Raw genomic sequence first — 27,365 nt, 5'->3', positions numbered from 1 at the left:
CATGTTTTATTCAGGTAATGGTGGGACAAGACTATGTACGTTGTTTTTTTTTAATAGTACAGGTAGGTATTTATGATTTGGGAGTTTTGTTATTTGTATTATGTACATTATGTACATATTATATTTGCACAACAATATATAGCATATATTAAAAGATGCCCGTTATATGAGATTAATTGTATCCAGTAATAATGCAATAGGCGATGTATACGAAAAAACTGAAACACTTGAAGAATTAATAATATCAATAATATTGAAAACATTTGGCGATGTGTCTTTGTTAACATTTTAAAATGCTCAGAACGATAAAAAGGATAATATACATATATCGGAAACAAAATTGGATCTTTATATATTGTTGGTATTTAACATTTCTCGATGAAAAAATGTTCTTTGAAAAAAATATTCATTGAAAATTTTGTCACTGAACATGTATATTTTTTTTTGATGCTTCTAAAAATTTTTTGAAAGAACGCAGACACATTTAAAACAAATGCATAACTCGTGAAGGTTTTATCTGATAAAGATTTTACATTTAGTTCCTAACAAAATATAATGTTCTGGAAGAGGGCAATAATGAGAACGAAGCAATATACCGATGTGATGCCAACTGCCATAAATTATATCTGAAATTTCCTATACCAATTTTATTGATTATTTGATAAATTCAAATTGATGAATATAATTAATTTCATTATTCTAAAAATAAAACCATTACCTAATAACGAAAAAGCATTTAATTTAATTTACCTACCAATCATTAATATAAACAGAATCAATTCGAAAATTTTGAAAAGTGTACCAAGTTAATTGTTATGTTTCAAATAACATAAATTATAATATTTAATACTATTTTAGTTCGCCCCCCAGAAACTGTAATATACATTTTAGCCATTTCACGTTTTCATTATTTTAAGATGCCAACAGAAAATGATTCAGAACTAACAACAAATATTGTTTTAATCAATTTTGTAAGGTTTCACATGTCTTAAAGTTTCGATCCAATATATTATTGAACTTAATTTGAATAATATAAACAACTAGATGTTTTGTATACATTGCGCAGCGAATCGGACTACTGGCCAAAGTTAATTTTAATTTACAATAATATTGATAATCAATAACAACAATTTCATAATTTACAGGCAAGGGTAGCATTACAATCTATGCAAGTCTACGATTAATAGGATGCGTATATAATTTAATCTGACTGGTGTATTTGTGTGTGTGTGTGGGTCTAAGGAACAGACGACTAAAACTAAAGCATTCACACGCTTAATTGATTTGCCGAATTAATACTTGATTCATTTGTAGTTGGTGGTTGTAATTCGTGTATGATTGAACTTTTCCGATGTATGTAAATAAATAACATTATCTATATATATATATATATATATAGGATTTATTATTATGTAAAATTATAAATATATATTATTAATAAAATATCATGGAGCAGGAAATCATACAACCGTACATCAACATAATATCCGTTCTAATGTACGGTTATGTCTTTCGCAGTAGTAAATAGTGCACTGCAATATTGCCGCTATAATTATGCTAAACACATAAATATACATTTGCCAATCATGCATTATCACTGCATTGTTGATGGATGCTTCCAACAGAGGTTCCCCTCAAACATAACATTGAGTTCCAGTTGAAACGTATATTTCATTGCCTTTGCCATTGCAGTCGTGATTACATATTTAATTATACATGTATATTTGAGTTTATCTATGATATATGTGTATGTATGTATGCTATTCTTGGAGGATTTATGTAGTTTGTAATACCATCATACAACAGGAGGATACAGTCTTTCTAGCCAGGTACCTGCAGGAACAAAACGTATGTTAATTAAAATCTCAACTCAAACATCACGTTAGTATATAAATTAAAATGGTTTGTATTTGTGTTGTAGTCACCGCGAATATTTACAAAAATTGAACTTTAATATTTAGCTTCTGGAAATTTAATTTATAATAAAAGATTTGGCAATTTATTATTTTAATTTTTGGTGTCCGTTTGTTTTTGTCGTTGATAGCAGTACATAGTAAATATATTTACTAATATGCTATGCTATGCGGCCATATGCTATCGTTGACAATTGTTGCATGAGGTTTTAGTATTGAAAATGTGACAAAACATCGGACTATGCAACATAAGACGATTGTATGTTATATAAGAGTATATGTATTTTTTTACTTACTGCGTGACTTATATTAGACGTCTTTTGGTTTGTTTGTTTGTTTGTTTGTTTGTTTTAGTTTAAAATCTAATTTTGAGTAATGATTGATATATATTTAATAGTTCGAACGCACTGACGCTCTTCTAAGTCCTCAGCTATTATTTTTTGCTTAAGCGCTTTCATATATATGGTTATTCTGCTGGTAGGTGGAGATGGTGCGTTAATCATTTCTGTTTGCTTTGGCAAATTACACTGGTCTATTGTTTGGGGTAGGCATAATAAGATATTCATTTAGATATATGTTGTATGTTTGTGTATGTTATTCAATATGGAGACGGACGTCACTATAGAACATCTAAATAGGTTGTCTGCTTTGCATTGTTTGCAGATTTTTGCGTTTTTGATGAGGTGTTAACGAGTATGGTGATTGGAATAACTGCTAATTGAATGGATTGGTGGTGCCACTGATAGCTCCTGGCAGTTCAACACACGCTGTGCAATGCTGCAGACAATGCCGAGAGGTTTAGTTTTGATGGCCAAAATAGGTTTTACGTTTCAAATAGCCACTGCGTATTGGCGAAGACAGACCGGTCTCGTTGCTGTTAGATTGGATACCGGAGTGGGCGGTTGGTAGATGGGTTGCGAGAATCAATCGATCGTTCAATGATGACGTTGGTGGGTTGTGGTGGGGGAGTATAGATACAATACAAATTAAATAATTATAAATTCTCGGAATATCAACTGTTTGGTAAGGTGAAATGCAAGGATTTCTCTACAAGGTTGTAACACGACATTCATTACATATAGGTACTAATTCATCATAACTGTTTCTTTTGTTTTTTCTTTTTTTGTTTGTTTTGTTACTGTGATTGTTCGTTTGCTGTGTTCGCGGTACGGTGGTCCAACAACGACAACAACAACGTCAGTGTCCTTGTTTGTTCGTTACAGCACCATAAGTGGCAGATTTAAGCGTCCTGTTGCTCATGCAGCCTAATATAAACAAAAGACGGGATGTGGGGATGGATGTGTGACAATAGGTTTGGGGTTCGACATTAGTGTTAGTGGGGAGGATGTGAAGGCAGTGTTGCGCGGTGATGGAATCAAAAAAGGCCAAAAGATGTACAGGTGATGAATGGAAAACGAACACGGAAAATGAAAATAAAGAAAAGAAGAACAAAAAGAATGATAAATAAAGAAATAAATTAAAAACACATCTTTATTATTTTGTTTAGTTTAGTTTAATGCATTCAAGTACATTATAGCTTTTTATATAAGGTTGGTTAGTTTGGACAACACAAATCGATTGATTAACGGAAAAAAGGTTTCAACAAAATCAAACAACACAACCGGGGCCGGTCGCACTCATTTCCCCCTCTTAGATTATGTAATCTTCCTCATAGATTTGTATATGGTTGGCTGTGTTAGTAGGATCGAATGCGTTGCTATGTCCGGAAATAATAAGAAATAATCAAACAATAAAAATCAAAATTTTGTTAAAGGGTTTTAGTGGTTAAAACAAGAAGAAGAAAAAACGAAAACAATCGTCAAAGAAACTAAAATGCAAATAATTCTAAAATAATTGCGCCAATGTTAAAAAGAACAATACAATGCAACAAAAAAATACGAACTACGAAATATACACACTATATTTACATACATATGATTCTCAAGCAAAGGGGTACAAGGTTCCCTATATCTTATATATTGGGGGTGTGGCAACAATGGTATAAATCCAAAGGAACTACTATTATTTGATATGGTAGGTAAACGATAATAACTATGTTAGATTAATAAATTAGAATAGTCTTAGATACCTTTGTCCTGAACTCGAAAGAATATCTTAAACTCAGAAGTTTGCAATATCTTGTAGGATTACAATGTGAATCGTGTTTTAAATTTCAGTGATAACATTTGACAAGGAAGTGCTCAGTAATATATAGTTCCTATGGACTTAACATATACAAATTTGTGATTGGTGAATGCGTACAATCAAGCATACATACATATACAACAAGTTTGGACCAATCCAATACTTAGGTGATCTACGATACCAACTGGTAAAATTGTAGCAAATTAACAAACTTACCTTCTACGTCGGGGATTTGCGGTTTGTCCTGGCAAATTAAAACAGCCGCGCGGTATAACCATACGGGCATTACCCTTGGCAGGTCGAGACCCGCCAACAGCTTGCAACGCGGCCAAATGGGCTGCATATCCATCATTCAGGACGGTGGCATTAGTTTGCAGTTTCTTGCTTACCTAAATTGGAATTATTGAATACCTTTATAGTATAGTCTTCGATTCGATTTATATTACCTTGCCCACAATGAATATTTGATCCATTCGTAAGCCAACATTGGTGTAAACACTAATATCCTTACTGCTACCATAAGCTGCCATTATAGAGATTCCATGATTTTGAACTAAATTATTTAAATAAGCAGTTTTATAGCCGAGGGGGTCCGTGGTAAGGCCATCGGCAAATGATATCAAACCATGTGGAAAATTGTGTTGGCTAAGCCAAGAAACGACCCGTTGTTGCTGCATATCCGGTCGTCCAGTCATGTAAATTAACAAGTAGCCATGTTCCTGCCAGTGGCGACATACATCGACCGCGCCAGCTCGTACCTTTGGGTCTCTCCCGGTGACGGAGACGGAGGCAGTAAATGAACCGTCTATACTGAATACCACACATTCGGTTAAAGGCGGTACTACTGCTAAATAACAATCCACCGATGTGTGATCGCCTCTAACCACCATCTTTACGGGATAAATGCCATAACCGCGTATGACGTCATCGGGTATTGTGTAGGAGATGCGTCCAGTCTTATCGGTGACTTCGGTACTAAGATAAGTCCACTCGCCAGCAGGTGGATCTTTCATAATGTGTACATCGACCTTTTCGCCGTGCAATGTGATCATATCCAAGGGTCCATACATGAAACGAGCATTGATGCGTTTTTCACGTCCATCCAATACAATAACATCATTAGCCCGGTGATTAGCAGCCACGTTCTTCAACTTCACAGATGTCCGTTTTCTTATCCACTTTTCGCATGGCTGGCCTGGATTGAACTGGACACTATCCTTTGTGTCCGAGGAGCTTACATACGGAATGCCTTCAAATTTGCCAATCTGCAATGAAATTCGTGGTAACCTTCTTCTCTACTTCAATATTTGTATTTTATTGACGAACCTGTCTCAAAATAAAAGCTATGACATCGGCACTTTCCCAATAGCTTGCGTGGAACAAATGCGGTAAGGCATTGGCCGGAAAATTACTCAATCCTTCGGGGCAGTAGAGAGCATAGTCTAGGCGTTTGGTACCCCACCATTTCATTTGAACTGAAAAGAGTAGAAGATGGCAATTTGTTGAATAAACTCGATATCACGCACTCACGATCATCGGATTCGAATTTTCTATTCTAACTCAATATAAGCAGTGGTTTTCGTAGCATTTTAATTACTGGAATGGAGCAACTTACTTGTATTTATGGTACTTAGCGATATATTTTCTATTAAACCCGATACTGTACTTTGCATGGACGCATCCGAGAGGCGGCGACCACCCAACAAATTGTGACCTTCGCTGAAATGATGGGGATGAGATTGTATAACCTCCACTAAAATGCAAGAAATGCAAATTATCCACTATATAATTATAATCGTACACTTTGCTTGGTGAAGCTCACATAAATGCAGGGGTTGTCCATTTCCCAGAGGATATTTGGCATATCGGGGTACATTGACTGGAGCCAACATTGAAAATCTTGCACTAAGCAAAGGTTCCAGGCGGGAAGCTGTCGGATCGGTTGGATGAAACAGATTGTAAACTTGATGGCAATTCGGGCGTTGGAGTGCTGAAAACATGACACACGAAACAAATATAATTCAATTCAATTTAAAATACGAATTAGTGGCGACATACCTGTTTTAGAATCGTGTAGTTTTTTAGCTGCCAAGACAATGGACAATGGCGATCCGAACATGAAGAAGTCACTAACCTCAAACTCTAACTTTGCGTTTTTAGAATCGCTGGAAGACGACGAACGTCTGCGACGTGGTGATGGTGCAACCAGTAGTCGTTTCGCATCCATATCACTGTCATCGAAACGCTCATCGTCATCGGTAGTACGTGAGGAACGACTGCCTCCATCATTGGATGAACCACGACACAGAGCTTCGTATGCCAACAGCGATCCCATTGAATCGCCTAGCATAACAACTTGACCAGAAAAGCCATGACCTTCTTCAGACTTTAGGAATTCTTGGTAGACAATGTTGGCAGCCGTCACCGTTTTATTGACCGTGTCTTGGAATTCGGGCGATGTAACAGAGAGCAATGGGATGGCTCCTATAGGAACATCAGCTATATTTGGTATGTCTGCAGAAGGTGAGGCATCAAACGAGTATGGACTGAGGCTGGAGAGTATGCCCAAAGCATCTGTACAAATGGATGGACAAGGAACCATTTTAATGGTAACATGACTTAATAGGCTCGGATAATGTTGGCGCATGACTGATTCGAAAGCTCCGCGGAAAGTGGTTACATCTGATTTTTTGGAAGTCAATTCACTGGTGGCATCTAAAATAGCAGAGAATAATTAACGGAATTCTTTCTCAGTGCCAGTATTTATGGCATGGCATGGCAAATCATACCCAGAACACTGCCTGCATGTACAACCATAATGAGTATGGTGGTGGAGCATGAAGGGGTCCCTGGAGAGCCAGGCGGCGATCCATCATGTCCACCTCTTTCTAGACTAGCCGATGATCTCAATTGCCGTTTATTTCCTCTTTCGGAAGCAACTCGCATGAGGAAGTCTTGGTTAAAAATACTGTCGTCTTTGTTATTTTTGCCCGGTATTCCACTATGTGGGGGCGGACTATCGTCCGTTTCGCCTAAGATTTCCAAAGAACTCCATTTGGCCAGGGAGTTGGTTTCGTTTGTATCTACAAATATATACAGACATGTGGAGAGCTTAATTATTTAACTGCGCTTATTGTACTTACCAACGCAGTCAAAGAACTCTTCATCCGAATTCGATTTAGAGTCAACCTCTAGCCGTTCCATACGCCAATTTGCCACCTGTTGAAGAAAATTGTAAAAATTAGAAAATTCCTGTAAATGTCTACCATATCATCGTATCGTTCGACATCGAATAAACTTACATTTTTATGTTTAGCATTTTTGGCATGCGGCTTATAGAATTCAAGAGAAATAGTATTTTCAAAAAGGATAACATTTAAATGAAAGGAAGAAGAAAAGCAAATGGTTACACAATAGATAAACATTTAAGACAGCATTCACAGAGAAGCAGATGCTGTAAGGCATTAACCTTTGAAATCTTAAATAACGTTAAGGCTTGATATGAATCCTGAAAAGCATCTTGCAAGCGCATGCTCTACTTATTTTATTAATAAATGGGATGTATGTATATTATATATATAGAGTACTTAATGATCAGTTTCTATATACATAAAAAACGAAACGAATGGAATCAGTTGTTCGACCTGAATACAAAACAAAATTCCAAATTTCGTTCGTGTGGATCATGGGGGTTTTGTCTTTCAGAACATTTCCTTATTTGCCGAGGAAAAATAATGCCGGCAATTTATAAGTAAATTCATTCATTGATCTATAAAATTACAGATGTTGAAACTAATGTTGACAAAGTTTGGAACTGAGAACATTTAATAAATACCATGCAAATTAGACATTTTTGTAATATATGTATCTTGTAACCTACCTGTAACTCAAAACTTTGAGCAGATCCTAGTGGTGAATGTAGGCCACCCGGCTTTGAACCATATTTTGATTTTGCTGCCATCTGGATACTTTGTGAGCGAGATCTTTCACTGGAGTTATTTTGTTCTTGTTGACCTTCATCATCAGACGATACCTCTTCACTGGGGGGTTGCTGTGTTACCAAAGGAGGTTCCTTATTTTGGCGTTCTTCACTCGGCGGAGGTTCAATTGGTTTCGGAGGTTGTGTTTCGGAAATGCTTTCTGTTTGTGAAATAACAGAAAAGAAAAAATCATTTTTGAATTTTGTATTTCAAAAACCAAATAAACATACCTTCTTCTTCCTCCTCCTCTTCTTCTTCTTCGCCACTGATATCACCACCACCCATTTTCCTGGCCAGGGCTAATTGGGTTTGACGCTCAATTTCTCTAATATCCTCAATCGTCAGACCATGCCATTCATCCTGCCAAGCCCACGCTTGGCGATGAGCTCGGACCATTGTTTTTCGCAACGCCACATCATGAATGAATTTTTCCAATTTCGTTTGCATTCCCCAGTAGCGAAACTCTACTCGACATATTTTATACGCGCACATCAATGACATATTTCTGGCAGTCGGCTGTTTTTTGCCTTTAACTTCACGCCAGTATTCCTCCAGCCAGTCATCGTTCAGAGGTCCCCTTCCGGTCTTTTCCGAAACAAATAATTTGGGATCTTCTTCCTTGACATAATCTCCCCCGGTGAGTTGATCCTTTACAATGTCAATTGTGTCTACAAAAATCGAATGTTACAGAAATTCCAGCTGTGAATTAACACCGAAGAAGAACATACCGATAACACGATTTCTCAATTCGCTACTAGTCAGCTTGAAAACATTCTCCTGATAACCGTTGTCGGGAAAATAATATGTCTCAATATCGAGCATGAACTTTTCCACAAATGGGCAAGTGTAGCGGGTACGAGTATAAGGATAGGCATTCCATGCCTCCTCTTCAACAGTTAAAGCGCTTTTGGGAAGTAAACCTAACATTGAAATAAATGTATTGATTGTAAAACAGAAATCGAATTTAAAAATTTTATTTAAGGGACGATTGGCGGTCACGATAACATAAAAAATATTAATCCAATCGGTTCCACATTTTAACATTTTATTCTGGACCGACATAGTTATCGTCTGTACTAGAATAATTGCAATCGAAGAAGATCTTTCATATTTTCCATTTTGTTTTTGTTCGAAAATAGGCCATTTCAATAATCATAGTTCATACAGGGCCAGATATGTAGTCTTTCTAATTGTGTTAGAATTTTGACATTCGGATGTTCCAGTGATTTACAATCATGTCCGCCATTGAAAAGGGGGATAGTCTATTCCACTTACTTTTTATCCAGCCTGGTAAATGACTGCCAACATGATAGATTTTCTTAGTATATTGACCCTTTCCACCAGGTCCATCATCATACGGTTCATTGATAATAATTTCCACGCCGCTACCTTCGCCATGACTCTCTTCTCGACTTTTTTTCTGCAAATGTAAAATGTCTTTTTTTTAAATACCCATGGGTTTTTTTAATTCTCACTTACCGCTATCATATACAACTGGGCTATGCGGTATTCATCCACAGTCAGTGGCAAGGGTATGTGATATTCCTTAATTAACATCTTGAATATTTTTCTCTATACAGCTCACGATATATATATGTATGTCTGTATATATTTTTGTTTTTAACTTAGAAACTATTGGACTAGCATTTTGTTCGGAGGAACCTTTCTCAAATAATATCGAGATTTCTGAAAATAAAATTGTAAAATAGAAATATAAGAAATAATAAGTACAACCATCATCTTTATAGGACATTAAAAGAAAATTAATCAGTTTAGTTTTATAGTTATATAAAATCGTCTCACTTTTGTAAAATTCGATTTTTATGAAATTTTATAATTCAATATTTTATATAACATTTGTTTATTTTGACTTTGGTTTCTTCTGATTCAAATTCCAACACCAAATGGAGAACGTACACACACAACTGTTTTTTTTAATCCAAAATAAATCTCATTACATATTGATGATTACACAAATACGAATTTAACGGACCTTCAGCTCTGTACTCAAATAAATTGGTAACGTAAAATTTCAAATTGTTTACCAATCAACGTTCTATTGAGATTTAACAGAAATTTTTTCCATTTGTTGCATGTTATGCAAATTATTTTCCAAATGACACGGCGCCTTTGGTTCTTCCTGTTGTTATTCCAAGTGTTCTGGTCGATATTCATGCACTTGAACGAAGGAATGTGACAATCGCGGGCTACTCGCACTCGTAACAGCTATAATAATTCTATTTAGGTTTGTTATTTTCCAGTAAAAATGGGAAGAAGAAATGCAGAAAATAAAAAACAAAATCAGCGGTTGGTAAAGATGACCTCATATCCGCTGTGAACTGTGCATTTGAATGGCTTCCATGAAAACATTTATACGCTATGCTGTGCCTTCGGGGTTCGGGGTTCAAGTTAAGGGCGCATTCATCTGTTGAATATGCGCCGAGGTGCCAATGTATGACAAATAATTTCCCTGTGATCGGAGAAATGTTGCCATATCCTGGATGATTACCATAAAAATATCATTTATATTTTCTTTTTGGTGTCGTATAATTGTATATGTATGGACTTTAGGTCTATTATGAATTACTATATATTTGTTCTACTCTAATTGGAAGACCTTATGAAAAATGATGAGAATCAAATGTTTGGCCTGTATTTTTAAAACAGCTGATGCTACTTGAATTCTTTTTCCCATTAAGAATTCCTAAACACTCAGTAACATAACTGTCCAATTTGTGTGAGATACATTTTTATCTCGTCGTTGTTATTCGCAGGATTCTACTGAAAGTCGTGTGGTTGCATGCTCTCCCACTGCGCTTCCTTTCTGGACATTGGAATTAACAAATAACATCCAGATGTCTTTCACTGTGTAATATTTCGTGGTATTTGGGTCATAATTATAGCTTATAAAATGATATATATGATCCCAAGTATTAACCGATCAATAATAGATCTCTTTTTTGGCCTGAACCGGCCGTTACAGTAACTGATGTACTTTGTTTAAAACTTATAATGGACAGACGGACAACATTTACCAAAATATATGGTTGTTTTACAACCTTTGGACACACAAGCTTATAATACCTGGTATATAATGATGGAAAACAACCATAAACTGACTGCACTACAATTTGCAAAATCGAAATCGAAACCACTTTATGAATTTTAAAATTGTGTGTTGTATTCAATATATGAAGTGGTCGAAATTCAATAGAAATCTGCGAGTTGAAAATTTTAAAAATATATCCCTGCTTGGTATGTTTATAAAAAAACGGGACATATGTTTCGCCGCATTTATTTTTAAAGCATGGCCCCATTTGCGGAACCGGATTTTATGGCAACCCTATAACAACTCATGCAGTTAGCAATTCCTGCTGTTGTACAGGAAATTGTTGCTTGATTCTGTTACTGACTACTATTGTCATTCTTCTTCTTCTCGTTGTCGCTGGTCGTGCTAATGTCGCCCGAACCATAAAGACGATGACTTTGTTTAACAATTACTTAATACCAATTCTACTGAGGCATGTAATTGATTTAATGGGTACTACAGCTGCTGCTGCAGCCATCGCGTCGCATTTTCTCCTATGGTGCAGTTGGCAGTAGGAGCTCGAACCACACACTCGCACACACACCCACTCACACATAACTATAAAGACAAGAGTGCATGGATAAATAGCGAACCAGCATATCTAGGAATGGCATTTAGAATTTGATCTACTATTTTGTACGCCACCCCTGCTGTTCTTCTCCTTGCCATATTGGCGGAAGATAAAATCAATAGAAATATGAAGGTATAAACATTCAGTTGTATGGAAACACGAGGTGGAGGATGGTGGTGGTGGTCGTCGTGCATTTCATCAGCTATTGTACTATTTTCGTAATTAAAAGTGGTGGAAAAAGTAATAACAACAAAAACACAATGGTGCCTCGGAACATAAAAAAGGTTATGGAAATAAAATATAGGTTTTTTTTGAAATTTAATAATGCGTTTTTTTCTAGCGGTCTAAAATATGTATATGAGCGGAGCATTATAGTTGGACGGGGACGACAATATGTTACCCTACACACCTGCCACCGAACTCTATCTCATTGAGACAATTTTATAGTGTGAATGGGAAGACATCGCCTTGATAGGAAGTAAAGTCTCCTGACGCTAGACGTGAACTTAAAATTTTTGAAGAGTACACAAAAAAAAAAACGGTTTTAACGGATAAAACTATATATATATATATGTATAAGTGTTCTGACAAGGTATCTAAAAATGTCAATGAATGTTTCCTTTGCTATGTGGGATTAAAAGGATTAAAGGAAAATAATTTACGAACGCCATAATAAACACAGTAATCAGTTTGGGTTTAGATCCAACATTTTTGAGAGGACAACGATGTGAAGGCGCATTTAGCATCTCAGGCAATTATAATGGAGTTCAGACCATTATATAATTGAAATTCATTTCTGCGGTATATATTCATTGTTCTTTTCACATTTTAAAATTAAGTTTAAATGCAGTTTGGAAAATTCGAGAAATTCGAGGTATATTTTCTACAATTTTGGACATTTGCTATTTTTTTAGAAAATCCAAAAAGGTCTGCTAATTTATGTAAAAGGCAAATAAATCTTTCAAACGACAACATTCATTTTGTGGTGAATTTAACGAATCTATAGAAGATATAGTAGAATCGTTGGAAGAAATAGGGGACACGGATTTAACTCAAAGAAACATGGATTTTAAAGACAATACTCCAATAAGACACATTTAGATTGTGATGTGTTTCTCTTTAAAAAATTATTCTTTGGTTTATTGACAATATAACGACTAAATTAGTGACATCATTACCATCATTACATTTCACGATAAACAATCGATAATAACACCAAAAAGTCCTCATGCCATATTTGTTGAACCTTATGTCTAAAGGACAGTTCTGAGACCATCCAATAGCAAGCACAGTGTCATTGTGCTGATTTGGAATGACATCATAAATGAAAAACTAGAAGCAAAATGAATGACACTTGCCCCCGCTTCTAATTTCTTTGTAGTTGACTATTGATGGAATCTAGGAAGGACATAAAATATGCAGTCAATATTTGTGCATGTGTGTGTGTGTGTTTGAACATCAACCTAGTTTTTGTACACCGATCCATTACATTCATGAGTATATACAGCTGTTGTAGTTATGCCTGCAATGATATTCAATAATTATGTGACACATACAATTGTCTAAGAATGCCATTATACATTAGAAAATCGATTTAGATGACAACATGTACTGTTCCTAGCCATGGGTCATGCGATTTTTAAAAAAAGGGTACACAATATGAATCACTGTTGAATCATATTGACCTGTATTCAATTCTACGAACATGTGTGTGGCATAGATTTGCATCATAAGTTTAGTGACAAATTTAATATGTCCTCCAGTGTATATTTAAATTGTCTTTTTCTTGGCAATACACTCTTAATCGGAAAAAAGTATACTCCTAGGAAATTGAAAAATATCCGTTGGAATATGATGAACGATGTAAATTATTTGCTTATTAAAATACAATGTTGCGGAATTTGCTTACCAAATATGTAAATATGATATATATAATTTATATGTAATATTTCTAAACAAAGCATTGTTTAGGACCAATATATCGATAAATAAAATTGCGCACATAAATAAAGTTCAGATAGATGTGATGGATTTTATTCGACTGTACTCAACTTTAAATCTGATTAATGCATTTTTCACATTCAAAGTTGACCGTTGTGTTGATGTGGAATTGAAGCTTTGATTGTTGTTGTTGCCTGTTCTACCTGTATTGTTTTCTAGAAATGTACTTTGAGCTCCATAAAAATGGCACAAAAGTCTGTCTCTCTCCTTCATTGTGTGTTGTAAATGAATTTGCGTCATATTTTCAACAAATACCTCAAGTATTTTTGAAAATATATATATTTGAGATGCTCAGTGCACACATCGATTAACTCCCTAAAACAAAAAGTTGAGAAAAACGTTGATAAAGTGTATGTGGTTTTCAAAATTCCAGATGAATTGATTTTCCTGATCTAGTCTTGATTATTTAGGAAAGATTTATTTAATACATTTAAACGGTTATGTCTACAACAAGGCTTTTGAAACTTTAATTTAAGATTTTTTTCGAAAAGTGGAGTTAATCAAAGTGTGCACTAAACGCCTCATTTAGTAGTCTAGGAAACTTATACATATGTATACATGTACATTCTTCAGTTCGGAGATGTTATTTGAGAGTGTTATAGTATGAGTATGTTACCTTCATTGAGTGTATTCCAACTCGAACTCTTTGAACAGCACAATCACAATAAAATTACGTTAATATTTACACTGTAATTTTTACAGAGACAAAGCTGATACAATATTTTGTCAAATGTATTGTTAGTATGTGTATTTTTTATTGCGAGCAATGTAAAAAGGTACTGATTATGAATTTATTTAAAATGAATTTCTAATTTAATGATGACGTTACTACATTATAGCATCCGATGGAATGTAATTTTCACGATGGTTTAGTACTATTTGGGCCTTCGATACAATGTTCGAAACCAAAAAGGTACATCTGCATAAATTATAGCACTTTTTATTATTTGTGACAACACCGTTTCGTTTGGGAATTAATTTTTTAATTAGTCAATTTTAATACGAATGAATGTGGCATGGCACTGTTTTTTTTGGAATTTCCATAAAAATAGATCTTAGTAATACTTTTGTCGCCAACAAGTCTAGCTGTAAAATCGGGTTTATGAAAACATAAAAAATCACTACTCAATGCTACAAAAGAAAAATACGAATAAACATGTTACCAACATGGGACAAATCGTGTTTTATGGGCCTTAAACTTCAACAGTTTCTTTCCCAAAAAATCTAAAAATCTCATTTTCTACAGTTATTTCATTGTTCCGTAGTCTTGTTGTTCATGAATTTTTACTCAAACATCTATCTATCTTGCCAATGGTTAAAATAAAATAGGCTTTCCATAATAACTCATTAATAGTCGACTTGGTGCTATGACTTCTTTCGTTATCATCTTTGTTGCATTTCCTGTTCTCATTTTAAAACATAGCGGTTTTCATACTTCGAATCACTCCAGTTTATAGGCATAGAAACTCAAGACCAATTTCATAATTCCAGCTCCAATGTTAAAAACATTTTTCGTACTATTTCGTACTACTTTCGCCCTTTTCGTACTACCATCCGTATTCTTGTACACAGTAGACAAATTCACATATAAATAGGTCAGGCTCTTCCTGATGTCAAATGAAGATGGTTTAAGTATTTTTCATTTTAGAAACCTCTTGGAACATTCATTGATAGATAGATTCACGTATTTTTGAACCTAATACAAGAATTGGTACCCTATTTAGGACAATGTTTTGCCCTATCGTTCATTCATTATTAATGGTAATAAATGTAGCACTATTTATGCCCACATCGCTGTTTCATAAATATTTAGTATATATTATAGTGTTAATTTCCAAAAACTATATTTGAAAAAATATGTGCGTATAGTGTTGGGTTTATTCCGTGCACAAAAAAGGAGACAAGACAATATGGACCAACTATAGAGGAATTAGTCTTCTTCTCTCCCATCGACACATTCCACCTATTCGTCGACTACAAACCCGCAATCGACAGCCCAATCCGTTCAGAGTTGTTTAAAGCCATGTCTACGTTCGGCACTCCTGCAAAGTTAATATGCAGGATAACTTAACTGGCTCAAGGTCAGCAGTTAAAGCCGTAAAATACCTCTCGGAGCCCTTTAATACCGAACGAGGATTCAGACAAGGTGACAGTTTGTCGTATGATCTTTTTAACATCCTGCTGGAATAAGTCATACGAGACGCAAATGTGAACTGAAATTGCATTCTGTACACCAAACAACACATGGTACTCGCCTATGCCGATGACATCGACATAAATGGTCGAACATTGCGAGCGGTAATTGCCACCTTTGAACAAATTGAGAAGAAGTCTGGTATGGGTCTTGCAGTAAATGGCGAGAAGACCAAGCTGATTGTATCAACGTGCAAGCCGTCTAGTAGACTTGGACCAACTGTGGAACTTGAAGACTGTAGAAGACCGACGCGCCTGGAAATAATGGAGCAAGTGTTCCATGTGGACCATGACGAATTTTTAGGTTTTCGTCTGTCAAAAAGGTGTAAACGTCGAAAACGTCATATACCTGTATAAAATGTAGTAAACGTCATTTATTTCGATAGTATCACCATATATTATTTTTCAAGAATATATATTATTTTTACATATATCTGACTAAATTTTTTAAGAAGAAAATTTGTATGTATTTGAGCAAAACATACGAAATTTTAAAATCGATTAATAGAAATAGCCATTTTGAAAAAAACCTTAATGGTTTTGGGTGGTCAATAACCAAAAAAGTATACGTAGATCAATAACCGTGGTACATTTGTACCCATTCGAAGATAGCTCTGTAACTCATTAAAAAATTGGACTATCGTGAGGTGTTTTGTTTTAAATTAGTCTATACGGATCTGATCTAGATGTAGGAACTCAATATTATATATACATTAAAATAATATATATTTAAATCCATGATTAAATGATAATCTATCTTAAACAATCATAGTAAATTCGTTATAGCTTTCTAATGGGTTAAGCTTTTTTTATTTTGATCTTATTTAGGTGTTCCTCAACCCCTCTGCAAATTTTTATGGCCCTAGACAACATGGGGCCATCAGGGCGACTCGTGGAAATCAGAAACTACCTTGGTTTTGGTATACAGGGACTAAAACAATTATTATTGCCAATTATTCACATTTTATGAGTTTAGAGATTGTGATTGGCGCATTTTTAATATTATTTAATACTTTAAAACGTTATTTAATGATAGTTTATATATGAACGTCAATTTAGGATTGTAATAGATCAGACTAATTCGATTATAGAAAAAGTTTCAGGCCCTGTATGAAGAATAATTGAATAATTACGGACAATAATTATTGTTTTTATCCCTGTATACCAATGGAAAACCAGGGTAGTTTCTGACTTCCACGAGTCGCCCTGATGTCCCCATGTTGTCTAGGGCCACAAAAATTTGCAGAGGGGTTGAGGAACACCTAAATAAAATCCCAATAAAAAAATAACTAAAAAAGCTTACCCCCTAAAAAGCTATAACGAATTTACTATGATTGTTTAAGATAGATTGTCATTTAATCATGGATTTAAATATATATTATTTTAAAGTATATATAATTTTGAGTTCCTACATCTAGATCAGATCCGTATAGACTAATTTAAAATAAAAAACCTCACGATAGTCCAATTGTTTAGTGAGTTACAGAGGTATCTTTGGATGGGTGCAGATGTAACACGGTTATTGATCTACGTAGGTAATAACTTTAAAAAATTATATATATGGAAAATATTTATAATTTTTTTCTTCGATTATGTGTGAAAATACCTCAAGAATGATTCCTCAAAATTTGATCCAAATATCTCCATTATTAAACGTTTTAAAGCATTTTTATTCGAACTAAGGTACAAATGTACCCGGTTATTGACGGTAGGGTTAAGAATGAATTGTAAAAAAAAATGTAATTGTGTTTAGTTTATTTAACATCCAAAGTTTTATTTTGCCCCCGGAAGTTGAAGACGGTGGAAGTGCCCATATATGTACTATATATAAAAAACGATACTGATATGTTTTGCATCATTTCCATCAAATTTGGCAAAAGAGGTTTGTCCTCATATTGCAACAATTCTACAAGTGTTTCTCTCTCTCTATGCATTTTTGTATTGAAATTTTGTTGGAGTGCTGCAGCTATTGTCAGATACAAGGTCACAGCAACAACAACAATATGTATCCGGTTCCACTTCATTGAATTGTGAATTTTTAGAAGTTCACGCGCCTCTACGATTTAATGCATTTAATTTTATTTGGAATTTTAATACGCTCCAGTTCGTAGATAAAATGCCTAAATTGTGTTGGCTATTGTGTCCAGACTCTGGAGTATTGTTTTGCTTAGCTCTGTGCTGTCCGCGCTAATCATTTGTAAATCCCTGCCATTCATTTCGTTGGGACAATGTCATTGCTAAAATGTAAATAATCTCTAAAAATGTTTATGGTAAATGTGATAGTGTGTTTGCCGAGTAGGGAGAGCTGTATTGACAGCTTTCTTGTTGTTGCTGACATGGGACACATTTGGTGCCGTCCCGCTGGGGCCCTACTCCAAACAATGTTAAATACATATCTTAAAATAACCAAAAAACTCTGCTGCATATAATGTTTATTTGTTTGCGTTATTGTTGTTTTAACAGTCAGATAGTTGTTACCGAATGGTCGCTGTGCCTTCTGGTGTTGCTTGTGCTCCAGCCTATACACACAATAATCACATTATAGCATATACACGCATGTGCCACATAGTCCACTGGAGTGTGGGGGCAATTTCCGTTTTTATTCAGTTAGTTACTTTTTCCTTTTGACACCACTAAACATCAAAACGAGTTATGTTTTCAGGATGATACATTCGAGATATGTGTTTTTACCACTTTTACGGCAAATTATCTTTTTTGGTTGAAACACTTTATTCAATAATCGTTTTATATATTTTTTTATTTGTTATCATTGAAAACGAAAATTCGAGTTTTGCATTTTTTCTTTGCTGGAATTCACATATTGACATTGACCACTTTTCCTATTTTCTTTTTTATTTCTGTACAAAAGTTGTTCTTGTATCGAGAAACACTGCGCTCGTTGTTTCCGTCGTTAAATCCTCGATGCGAACCACACTCGATGAACCCCCAAAAGAAACTAATTGAACAGTGCAGTAACATCTCTAAATACGACACTCTGTCTGAGACATTCGTGCGCTCATTGGGGGCATGTGTAGGGTTACCTTTAGTGTGTTTTTAAGGGTTGTACCCGTATGATTTGTTTATAAATAATTGCGATTGGATTGTTTATATGTTTAAGATTTAAGCTTATGTAGATACAAATGTTCCATAGAAACTATTATTATTAAAAAAATGTGCAGAATATCTCCGTTCAAGAGAGATGTTCGGTAGTTTGAATGTAATATACACTTTTGTCGAAATTTGGCAATTTTGATGTTGAAAGTCTGCCTAGCAGATAATGTTGTTTGGACATAGTACCAATGGTACTAGCGGTATTTTCTGTGTCTGTAATTTATTATTAGGAAACAAAGTAGGCATTTAGATATTCTGAAGGCCTGACTCATGATGGAGCGTATAAGAACTTGACCAAACATAGCGTATTTTTCACTTGTCTATTTATATTATATATTTAACCAAATAACCCTGTCATGAGTATAGCATGACGACAAAGCATATGTGATCTAAACTTAGCGATTATGGTTATATCAACGTCGACGGTACCTCCTTATATATAGGATTTTTTAGTTATTTGAAGTTATATACAACTACAAATACTATTTGAATGCAATGTAAATTCACATACTATTTGAATCTAATTTTATGTCACATTTGTCAACAGCATTGACGTCTTCAATGTGTTCTCAGAGTGCACAATTGTATAACATATCAATACATTGAGCCATTTTACCAAATCTTAAAATATTAGCTTCAGACTTCATAAAACTATCCCTGTTTATATCTTTCATACATTTTTGAAATGGGTTTAGCCTGAGCATATTTATTTTGATTACTTTGATATTATAGATCAACGATTTGATATAACCCTCAAAACCCGTAATTAAACAAATTAAATTCTTAAAAATATATCAAATTTGGCAACCCCTGGATGCGCAAGGAAACAATTTTGTTCTCTTTCAATTTCAGGGATATCTCTGTTCTGTCAGCTTGTCATCTCCCTAATGGCAGAGAGTAAATTCTTGGTTTTCCTTCAAAAACATTTATGACGTCATTAAACATAAATGGATGAGGTGGTACTACCAGTAGAATGTACGTCATAAATTTGTAGCCTGTAAGCAGATTCACTTTCTCTCTCAGATACGTTCCGTCACACTCACATTACACTCACCCAACAAGTTGCAGTTGTATGTTTTCTTTTGTTGTTGTTGATGTTTTTCCTTGTTCTTAGGGGGTTATTGCTGTTTACGCTAGTGAAATTCAGAATTTGTTGGGTGGCACAATGAATGTTTTCACCTGTGACGTCACAATTGTTTTGTTTTCCTTAATTCGTCTTTTGATTAGATTTGACGAGTGCGAGTGGGGAGAGCTCAAATAGAATTAACGATGACACTCTCTATTTTTATTCGAAATCACTAGAAGAACATAATCGACGTTGCTTCAAGGCGAACTTGGATAAATTTTTTTTTGTTATTTTGGTTTTCCTATTCCTTGTGCCATTTTCAGTTGTCGAATCGGTGACCTTCACATAAATACGACTCTTTTGCTGGAAAGTAATTTCTACATTTGCAAATATATACGTATATATATATATATTCATATATATATATATATATATATTCATATATCTGTCTATTGAAATGTCACAGTTGGTTAAAATTATTCGCATGGGAGTCTGTAATTAAAATTAAATTTAGCATCGGGATTGTTAGCTATTAGTATTCTACAATTAACTTTTATTTACCATATTTATATGTATGTACTGGTAAACAAATATTTGTACATTGGAATATAAATACTGATTTACAGAACTACATTTACATTTTCTTGGCTAATTCTAGAGAGTTAAAACATTTAGTTCAAAATGCTTTGATTGATTGAAAATGCCATTTGATACGAGATAATTCCTTATGAAATAATATTATTTTATATGTATGTTATCAGAATTTATAACGATTATATACATAAGATTGATGAGAACTGTCTGCTTTGTAATTAAAACCAAACCAGTTCCTGGCTATAGTTTTTATTTATTAAAATATTTATAATAAACTGTCATACTATACAAAATTATTTAATTGCAAGTGTTTCATATGTTTTGTACTAGACAGATACTACCAAATAAAGTTCGAATTTTTATTGATTTATTCTTCGAAATTTGACTCATTTTATGGAATTTAAAATATACGCAAATAATCTAGACATTTTTCACTTTTCGAACTTTTATCTTTTATTGTCTTACTTTCCTCCAATGCACAAAGCAAAGTCATAAAATGACACGACATTTTCATACCAATAATCTTCGTGATAATAATGCCGCTAACTCACCATCCATCCCGATTGGTATTGAAATTTATGTTAATGGAGGTGTTAAATTTAAATACAATGGAATAAAAAAACTGAATTAAAAACAGAAAATGCGTTGTGTTTTAAAGGGAGGTAACAATGTTTTTTTAGGCTAAAATAGGAATCCCATTAAGAATAATGTAGTTCAGTATAATTATAAGAGTGAATTATATATTAAACTTATCATTATTTAATTTTAAATATTCGAAGGAGACACTGAAAATTTATTAATTTTGTACATATATCGCTACTGGTCCCAATGTTTGGTGTTTGACATGGGATATATCCATGTGTTGGTATAACTATACCGCCTCATTTCATTGGTATTTTTTTAATTTATTTAATTATTTAAATTTTACAGCTGATAAGGACATTTTGCGTTTTCAAAGAATAACATTTTTCTTTGCATCTTTTCTCCATTAGAACCCAAATATTGCATCAAACTCTCCTTAGAAACAATAGCTTTATGCGTTCCGTGTTATCAGGTTATGAGAAATTTATACGTGTCGCTTAGTGTGCGCAATCTTGTAGAAAATTATCAGTTACGGAAAATAATTATACATCAATAGTTCAGTGTTACATCCTAATGCAGAATGTAACTCAAAACCACCTTTTCATATGATAATCTCATCCAATAGTTTTATTCGATTGGTCAACTACAAACGTATATTTTTTTTTAAATAAACGGATTATGGATCTATATTTTTTAGAAATGAAATCAATTGTGTAGGGGAAGGGGTCACCTTTGAACACTTTTTCCTTTCAATACTCATACATTTTGTTATTTTATAATTTTTGGTATTTTATCATCGTACAATTATAAAAGGTAACAGCAAAACCCAGCTGATTTGATTCCAACCTAATACTAGTGTCAAGGCTTGGCATTTTTGAACGGCATAGTTTTTACAGTGATTATGTCCAAATATATTTATATTTTATTCATAATTATGTTTATGATTTTTCGACCTTTTTGAATGTTTAATAAATTAGAGATAGTTGATCGAGCTTGAGGTCAATGTTTTTTTTTTTTTTTTTTTTTTTAATTTATTTATTATTTTCCAATATTTCGAAATTCGTTGAATTTCATCTTCAGGGAAGTTAATCTACAATAAATAAACATTACAACAAATTAGAATATATATCACAGCTTTTTTAATACTAAAAAAACATATAACTCGTAAGATATGATCGCTTACTTTTAAATAACAAAAATTAAATAATTAGCTTAAAACTAGCGTAGTGTGACTACCACGGTCAAAAGTTATTATTGCACTGATTGTTATTTGTTAATTGCACGATCCCCTCCTACGCGTTAGATGTCTGTAGCAATAAGCTGTGTTGTCTGTGTCTGCTTTGTTGTTGATTCGTTTTGTTGTTGGTAAACTATTAATGTGGAGCATCTCTATTGTTAGTCTCTTGTTGTAATGACTCTCTTCTTGTAACACTTTCACGTCTTCTATGTTAGGTATGTGATTGTTGTGTTTACAGTGTTCTGCTAACGCCGTTTTTTGTATTAAATTTGTGTTTCTTAATTTAATGTCAGATTTATGTGCTGACATTCGCGTTTTCAGTTTATTTTTTGTTGTTCCAACATATAATTTTCCGCAACCTTCTTTCTCGTTGCCACCACATTCTATCTCGTATATCACATTATGTTTGTCCATCTTTGGAATTTTGCTTTTTACTTTGCTATATAGTGATTTTGTTGTCTTATATGAGCTATGTGCTATTGTATATTTTGTTTTGTCGTAGATATCAGATTTTTCCAATCGTTCAGATATATTTGGTAAATATATCAGTGATTTATATATCTTTTTTGTTTCCGATTCTGTCTCGTTTCTCGTTCTCTCGTTTTCTCGTTTTTTTGTTTCGTGTTGACTTATCAACGATTTTATTAAATATATGGGAAAGTTATTTTGTATTAGTATGTCTTCGATTTTTAATTTATTTTTCTTGTGAAACTTTTTGTCACTTATATTTAATACTCTATTTATTAAGTTTTTTGCTGTATTTATTATTGTTCGTTTTGTATGCTTGGAGAAGTAATTAATTAATCTTCCCGACGCCGTCGGTTTTTGATACCAGTCTAGACATAATCTATTATTTTTGTCCCTTATTACCATGGTATCCAAGTATGAAATTTTTCCATTGTTTTCTTCTTCCACAGTGAATTGTATTTTTCTATTGAAGCCATTTAGAGTTGTCAGAGTCTGTTGTATTGCATCTTCCCTTATAACTAAGAATAAATCATCCACGTATTTCGTCAAGATTTTTGGTTTTATTGGTAATGAGTCAATCGTGGTGTTTAACAAAGATTCCATAACTAAATCCGCAAGTATGGGTGATGCAGGTGAATATATTATCAGACATGATGACATACCAACGCATTAATAAGGACCCCACATCGAATTTACAAAAGGAAAACAATAAAATAATAGAAGAATTATTTAATAACAAATGCATATCGCTTATGGAGAAGAAAAGATTAAAGACGGATGTTGCAACGGCACCTAGAATATATGGTCTACCAAAAATACATAAAGAGGGATTCCCACTCAGACCCATTTGTTCATCAATAAATTCGCCATCGATAAAACTATGTAAATACATAGTGAATATTTTAAAGAATTTAACAAAAAACTCAATTTATAATGTTAAGGATTCGGTGCAATTTAGAAATAAGATAAAGAATTTGACAATTAATGACAATGAAAAAATGATCTCCTTTGACGTAGTATCCCTATTCCCAAGCATTCCTGTAGAATTAGGACTAAAAATTATTGATGAAAGATGGGATGAAATTAAACAATACACAAACATAGAAAAAAACATGTTCTTGAAAATAGTTCAATTCTGCATAAAAGATAATAGATATTTCAAGTATGAAGATAAAATATACAAACAAAAATCAGGATTACCCATGGGATCACCTGCATCACCCATACTTGCGGATTTAGTTATGGAATCTTTGTTAAACACCACGATTGACTCATTACCAATAAAACCAAAAATCTTGACGAAATACGTGGATGATTTATTCTTAGTTATAAGGGAAGATGCAATACAACAGACTCTGACAACTCTAAATGGCTTCAATAGAAAAATACAATTCACTGTGGAAGAAGAAAACAATGGAAAAATTTCATACTTGGATACCATGGTAATAAGGGACAAAAATAATAGATTATGTCTAGACTGGTATCAAAAACCGACGGCGTCGGGAAGATTAATTAATTACTTCTCCAAGCATACAAAACGAACAATAATAAATACAGCAAAAAACTTAATAAATAGAGTACTAAATATAAGTGACAAAAAGTTTCACAAGAAAAATAAATTAAAAATCGAAGACATACTAATACAAAATAACTTTCCCATATATTTAATAAAATCGTTGATAAGTCAACACGAAACAAAAAAACGAGAAAACGAGAGAACGAGAAACGAGACAGAATCGGAAACAAAAAAGATATATAAATCACTGATATATTTACCAAATATATCTGAACGATTGGAAAAATCTGATATCTACGACAAAACAAAATATACAATAGCACATAGCTCATATAAGACAACAAAATCACTATATAGCAAAGTAAAAAGCAAAATTCCAAAGATGGACAAACATAATGTGATATACGAGATAGAATGTGGTGGCAACGAGAAAGAAGGTTGCGGAAAATTATATGTTGGAACAACAAAAAATAAACTGAAAACGCGAATGTCAGCACATAAATCTGACATTAAATTAAGAAACACAAATTTAATACAAAAAACGGCGTTAGCAGAACACTGTAAACACAACAATCACATACCTAACATAGAAGACGTGAAAGTGTTACAAGAAGAGAGTCATTACAACAAGAGACTAACAATAGAGATGCTCCACATTAATAGTTTACCAACAACAAAACGAATCAACAACAAAGCAGACACAGACAACACAGCTTATTGCTACAGACATCTAACGCGTAGGAGGGGATCGTGCAATTAACAAATAACAATCAGTGCAATAATAACTTTTGACCGTGGTAGTCACACTACGCTAGTTTTAAGCTAATTATTTAATTTTTGTTATTTAAAAGTAAGCGATCATATCTTACGAGTTATATGTTTTTTTAGTATTAAAAAAGCTGTGATATATATTCTAATTTGTTGTAATGTTTATTTATTGTAGATTAACTTCCCTGAAGATGAAATTCAACGAATTTCGAAATATTGGAAAATAATAAATAAATTAAAAAAAAAAAAAAAACATTGACCTCAAGCTCGATCAACTATCTCTAATTTATTAAATATTTTATTCATACATATATGAAATGCATTCATTTAGTTAAAACATTAACATAAATGTTCCAAAATTACAAAATTCAGATCAAAATTTATTAAAGCCCAAAATGGCAAAAAACAAAAATTAATATAGTGAAAATTACAGTTTATTTCGTGGTCTTATTAACCCATTTGAAATTTAGAGAAATCGAAGCTAAAAGTTAGCTAATTCATTTTTACTGGGCATGTTCAAAGGCGCCCTTCTCCCCTATGTTTATCATAGTACTTATTAAAAGTTTCCTCGAAATAATTTTATTTGAGAATATTGTGGAGTCTATAATATTCTAGAATAATTTTTTTAAGACATTAGTCGTCTTATCGTTTGCTTTTCACGTATCTATTAAAATATCACAAATTATGGAAAGGTGTGTATAGAAAATATGATATTAATTTTGGGGACAAAGTGCCCACAATGCGAGTAAGCAATAAAAAAAACGTCACAATGGTGGATTAAAATATTCGTCTTAATCTCACATTGAAAAACTTACTAAAAAGTAAATAAACAAATAACAAATTCCAATAAAAAGTCCGAACATATAGAGAAACAAACATTCACAAGTACTTATCAGTTTAGTCGAAGCGGCTTAAGAATTCTGTCACTGATTAGTTTGACTTAATTGGAGGCGATTGGGGTTGATTAGATAAACGACAACTACGGTACAGACGCCAATTGATTGGGCAAATGCTACTGACCGACTAACTGAACAATACTTTCTAGAATGTGAAAATGGGTTTTGCTAACAGTGGAACACGTATGATTGAGAATTGAATTTTGACAATGAACAAAATCAATCCTTTAGAATTTTTTGTTTTTTTTTTTCTCTCAATGTGAAATTAATTTACTGTACACATGACATACACGTTCACTGTATTGCATGTGCTAGTTGACCTTTTATGTATTTTTTTCATGAACATTTTGATTAATCGATTGACTACCTGATATGTTGGAATTCATTCCTAGATTATTGCTACTCTGGAGTGCGTAAATATTTAACAAAGCCTAGCAAACTAACTCAAGTGGATGACAACAAATGACATTTTAATGGTTAAACCTCTTCACAATTAAGAATTTACAAACTGATAACTGCTATGGAATATTTATAACTCGTAGACAATATTCTGTCCGTATCTCTTATACAAAGTAATGTCTCTCTTGCGACAACAAATGACAATTTAGCCTAATTTAATATTAAAATTATTGTTTGACTGGTTGTTTCATGTCGGGATAGGTATGGGAACACTTTATTACACACAACAACAACCAGTGAACTCTATAAACTTGGGCAACTAAGACAACACAATACATACACATTCATGTTAAAGCTAGAATATAATATTATTTAATTGACCAACTGAAGGGCAATTCTTAGGACCGATAACAAAATTACAAGATTCATTTGACTTCCATAATAAACATGTACATTTCGACTAAGGCCAAAGTTGTAGACATATTTGAAATCAGTTGTATTTTCTAAAGCTTGAATATGAAGTCGGAATATAGAAAATGAAGTTATTGACTGAGAATTGTGAATGTGCTTAAATCTATACAAAATTGCTTCATCATCCATCTGCACTGTGAAATCGCCAGCATACGATACGTAGACTCATGCATTGAATGCGTTTACACCTTGACCTTGCTCCAGTGACAGCGATATCGTTGATTTGCTGGTAAGACTTTGAAACCGCCAAGAAGAAAAAAAAAAATAATGGTAAAGCCAATTATGGACAAGTAGTAAACAAAAACTACAACGACGACGTTGGTCATTTATTTATGCGAGAGAGTGAGAGACACCAAGACAACAACT

At 33.5% G+C, this 27,365-nt stretch overlaps 1 protein-coding gene across 4 annotated transcripts; it reads right to left on the bottom strand.

Moving 5' to 3' along the window:
* Positions 1-1,775: 1,775 nt before the first annotated feature.
* LOC133323000 (protein retinal degeneration B) lies at positions 1,776-9,616 on the bottom strand. 4 transcript variants are annotated; one of them, XM_061531950.1, is made up of 15 exons: positions 9,518-9,616; positions 9,314-9,458; positions 8,767-8,958; positions 8,269-8,706; positions 7,939-8,198; positions 7,361-7,390; positions 7,202-7,277; positions 6,848-7,141; positions 6,117-6,773; positions 5,881-6,048; positions 5,674-5,811; positions 5,385-5,533; positions 4,505-5,323; positions 4,275-4,447; positions 2,628-2,787 (listed from the first exon to the last, which is right to left on the bottom strand). In XM_061531950.1, exons 1-15 carry the CDS (start codon positions 9,593-9,595, stop codon positions 2,712-2,714), a joined length of 3,693 nt encoding a protein of 1,230 aa, XP_061387934.1. In that variant the 5' UTR covers positions 9,596-9,616; the 3' UTR covers positions 2,628-2,711. The 4 variants fall into 4 exon arrangements, with proteins under 4 accessions (XP_061387937.1, XP_061387934.1, XP_061387936.1 ...); XM_061531952.1 differs by having other exon boundaries at positions 5,725-5,811; XM_061531953.1 differs by lacking the exons at positions 2,628-2,787; positions 7,361-7,390 and adding an exon at positions 1,776-1,833.
* Positions 9,617-27,365: the final 17,749 nt, after the last annotated feature.

Source organism: Musca vetustissima, unplaced genomic scaffold, assembly GCF_032173495.1.
Source record: "Musca vetustissima isolate MV318-11 ecotype Yass unplaced genomic scaffold, APGP_CSIRO_Mvet_v1 utg3678, whole genome shotgun sequence".
NCBI lineage: Eukaryota > Metazoa > Arthropoda > Insecta > Diptera > Muscidae > Musca > Musca vetustissima.
This window is presented reverse-complemented; position numbering and strand designations above follow the sequence as displayed.

What these genes read in the sequence shown, in the direction of transcription:
- LOC133323000 (XM_061531950.1), bottom strand. Translation starts at nt 9,595, where the DNA reads ATGTTAATTAAGGAATATCACATACCCTTGCCACTGACTGTGGATGAA. An exon ending in ACATGCAGGCAGTGTTCTGG is followed by an intron (nt 6,774 to 6,847) that starts GTATGATTTGCC and finishes CTGCTATTTTAG; the next exon opens with ATGCCACCAGTGAATTGACT. An exon ending in GCTAAGTACCATAAATACAA is followed by an intron (nt 5,534 to 5,673) that starts GTAAGTTGCTCC and finishes TACTCTTTTCAG; the next exon opens with TTCAAATGAAATGGTGGGGT.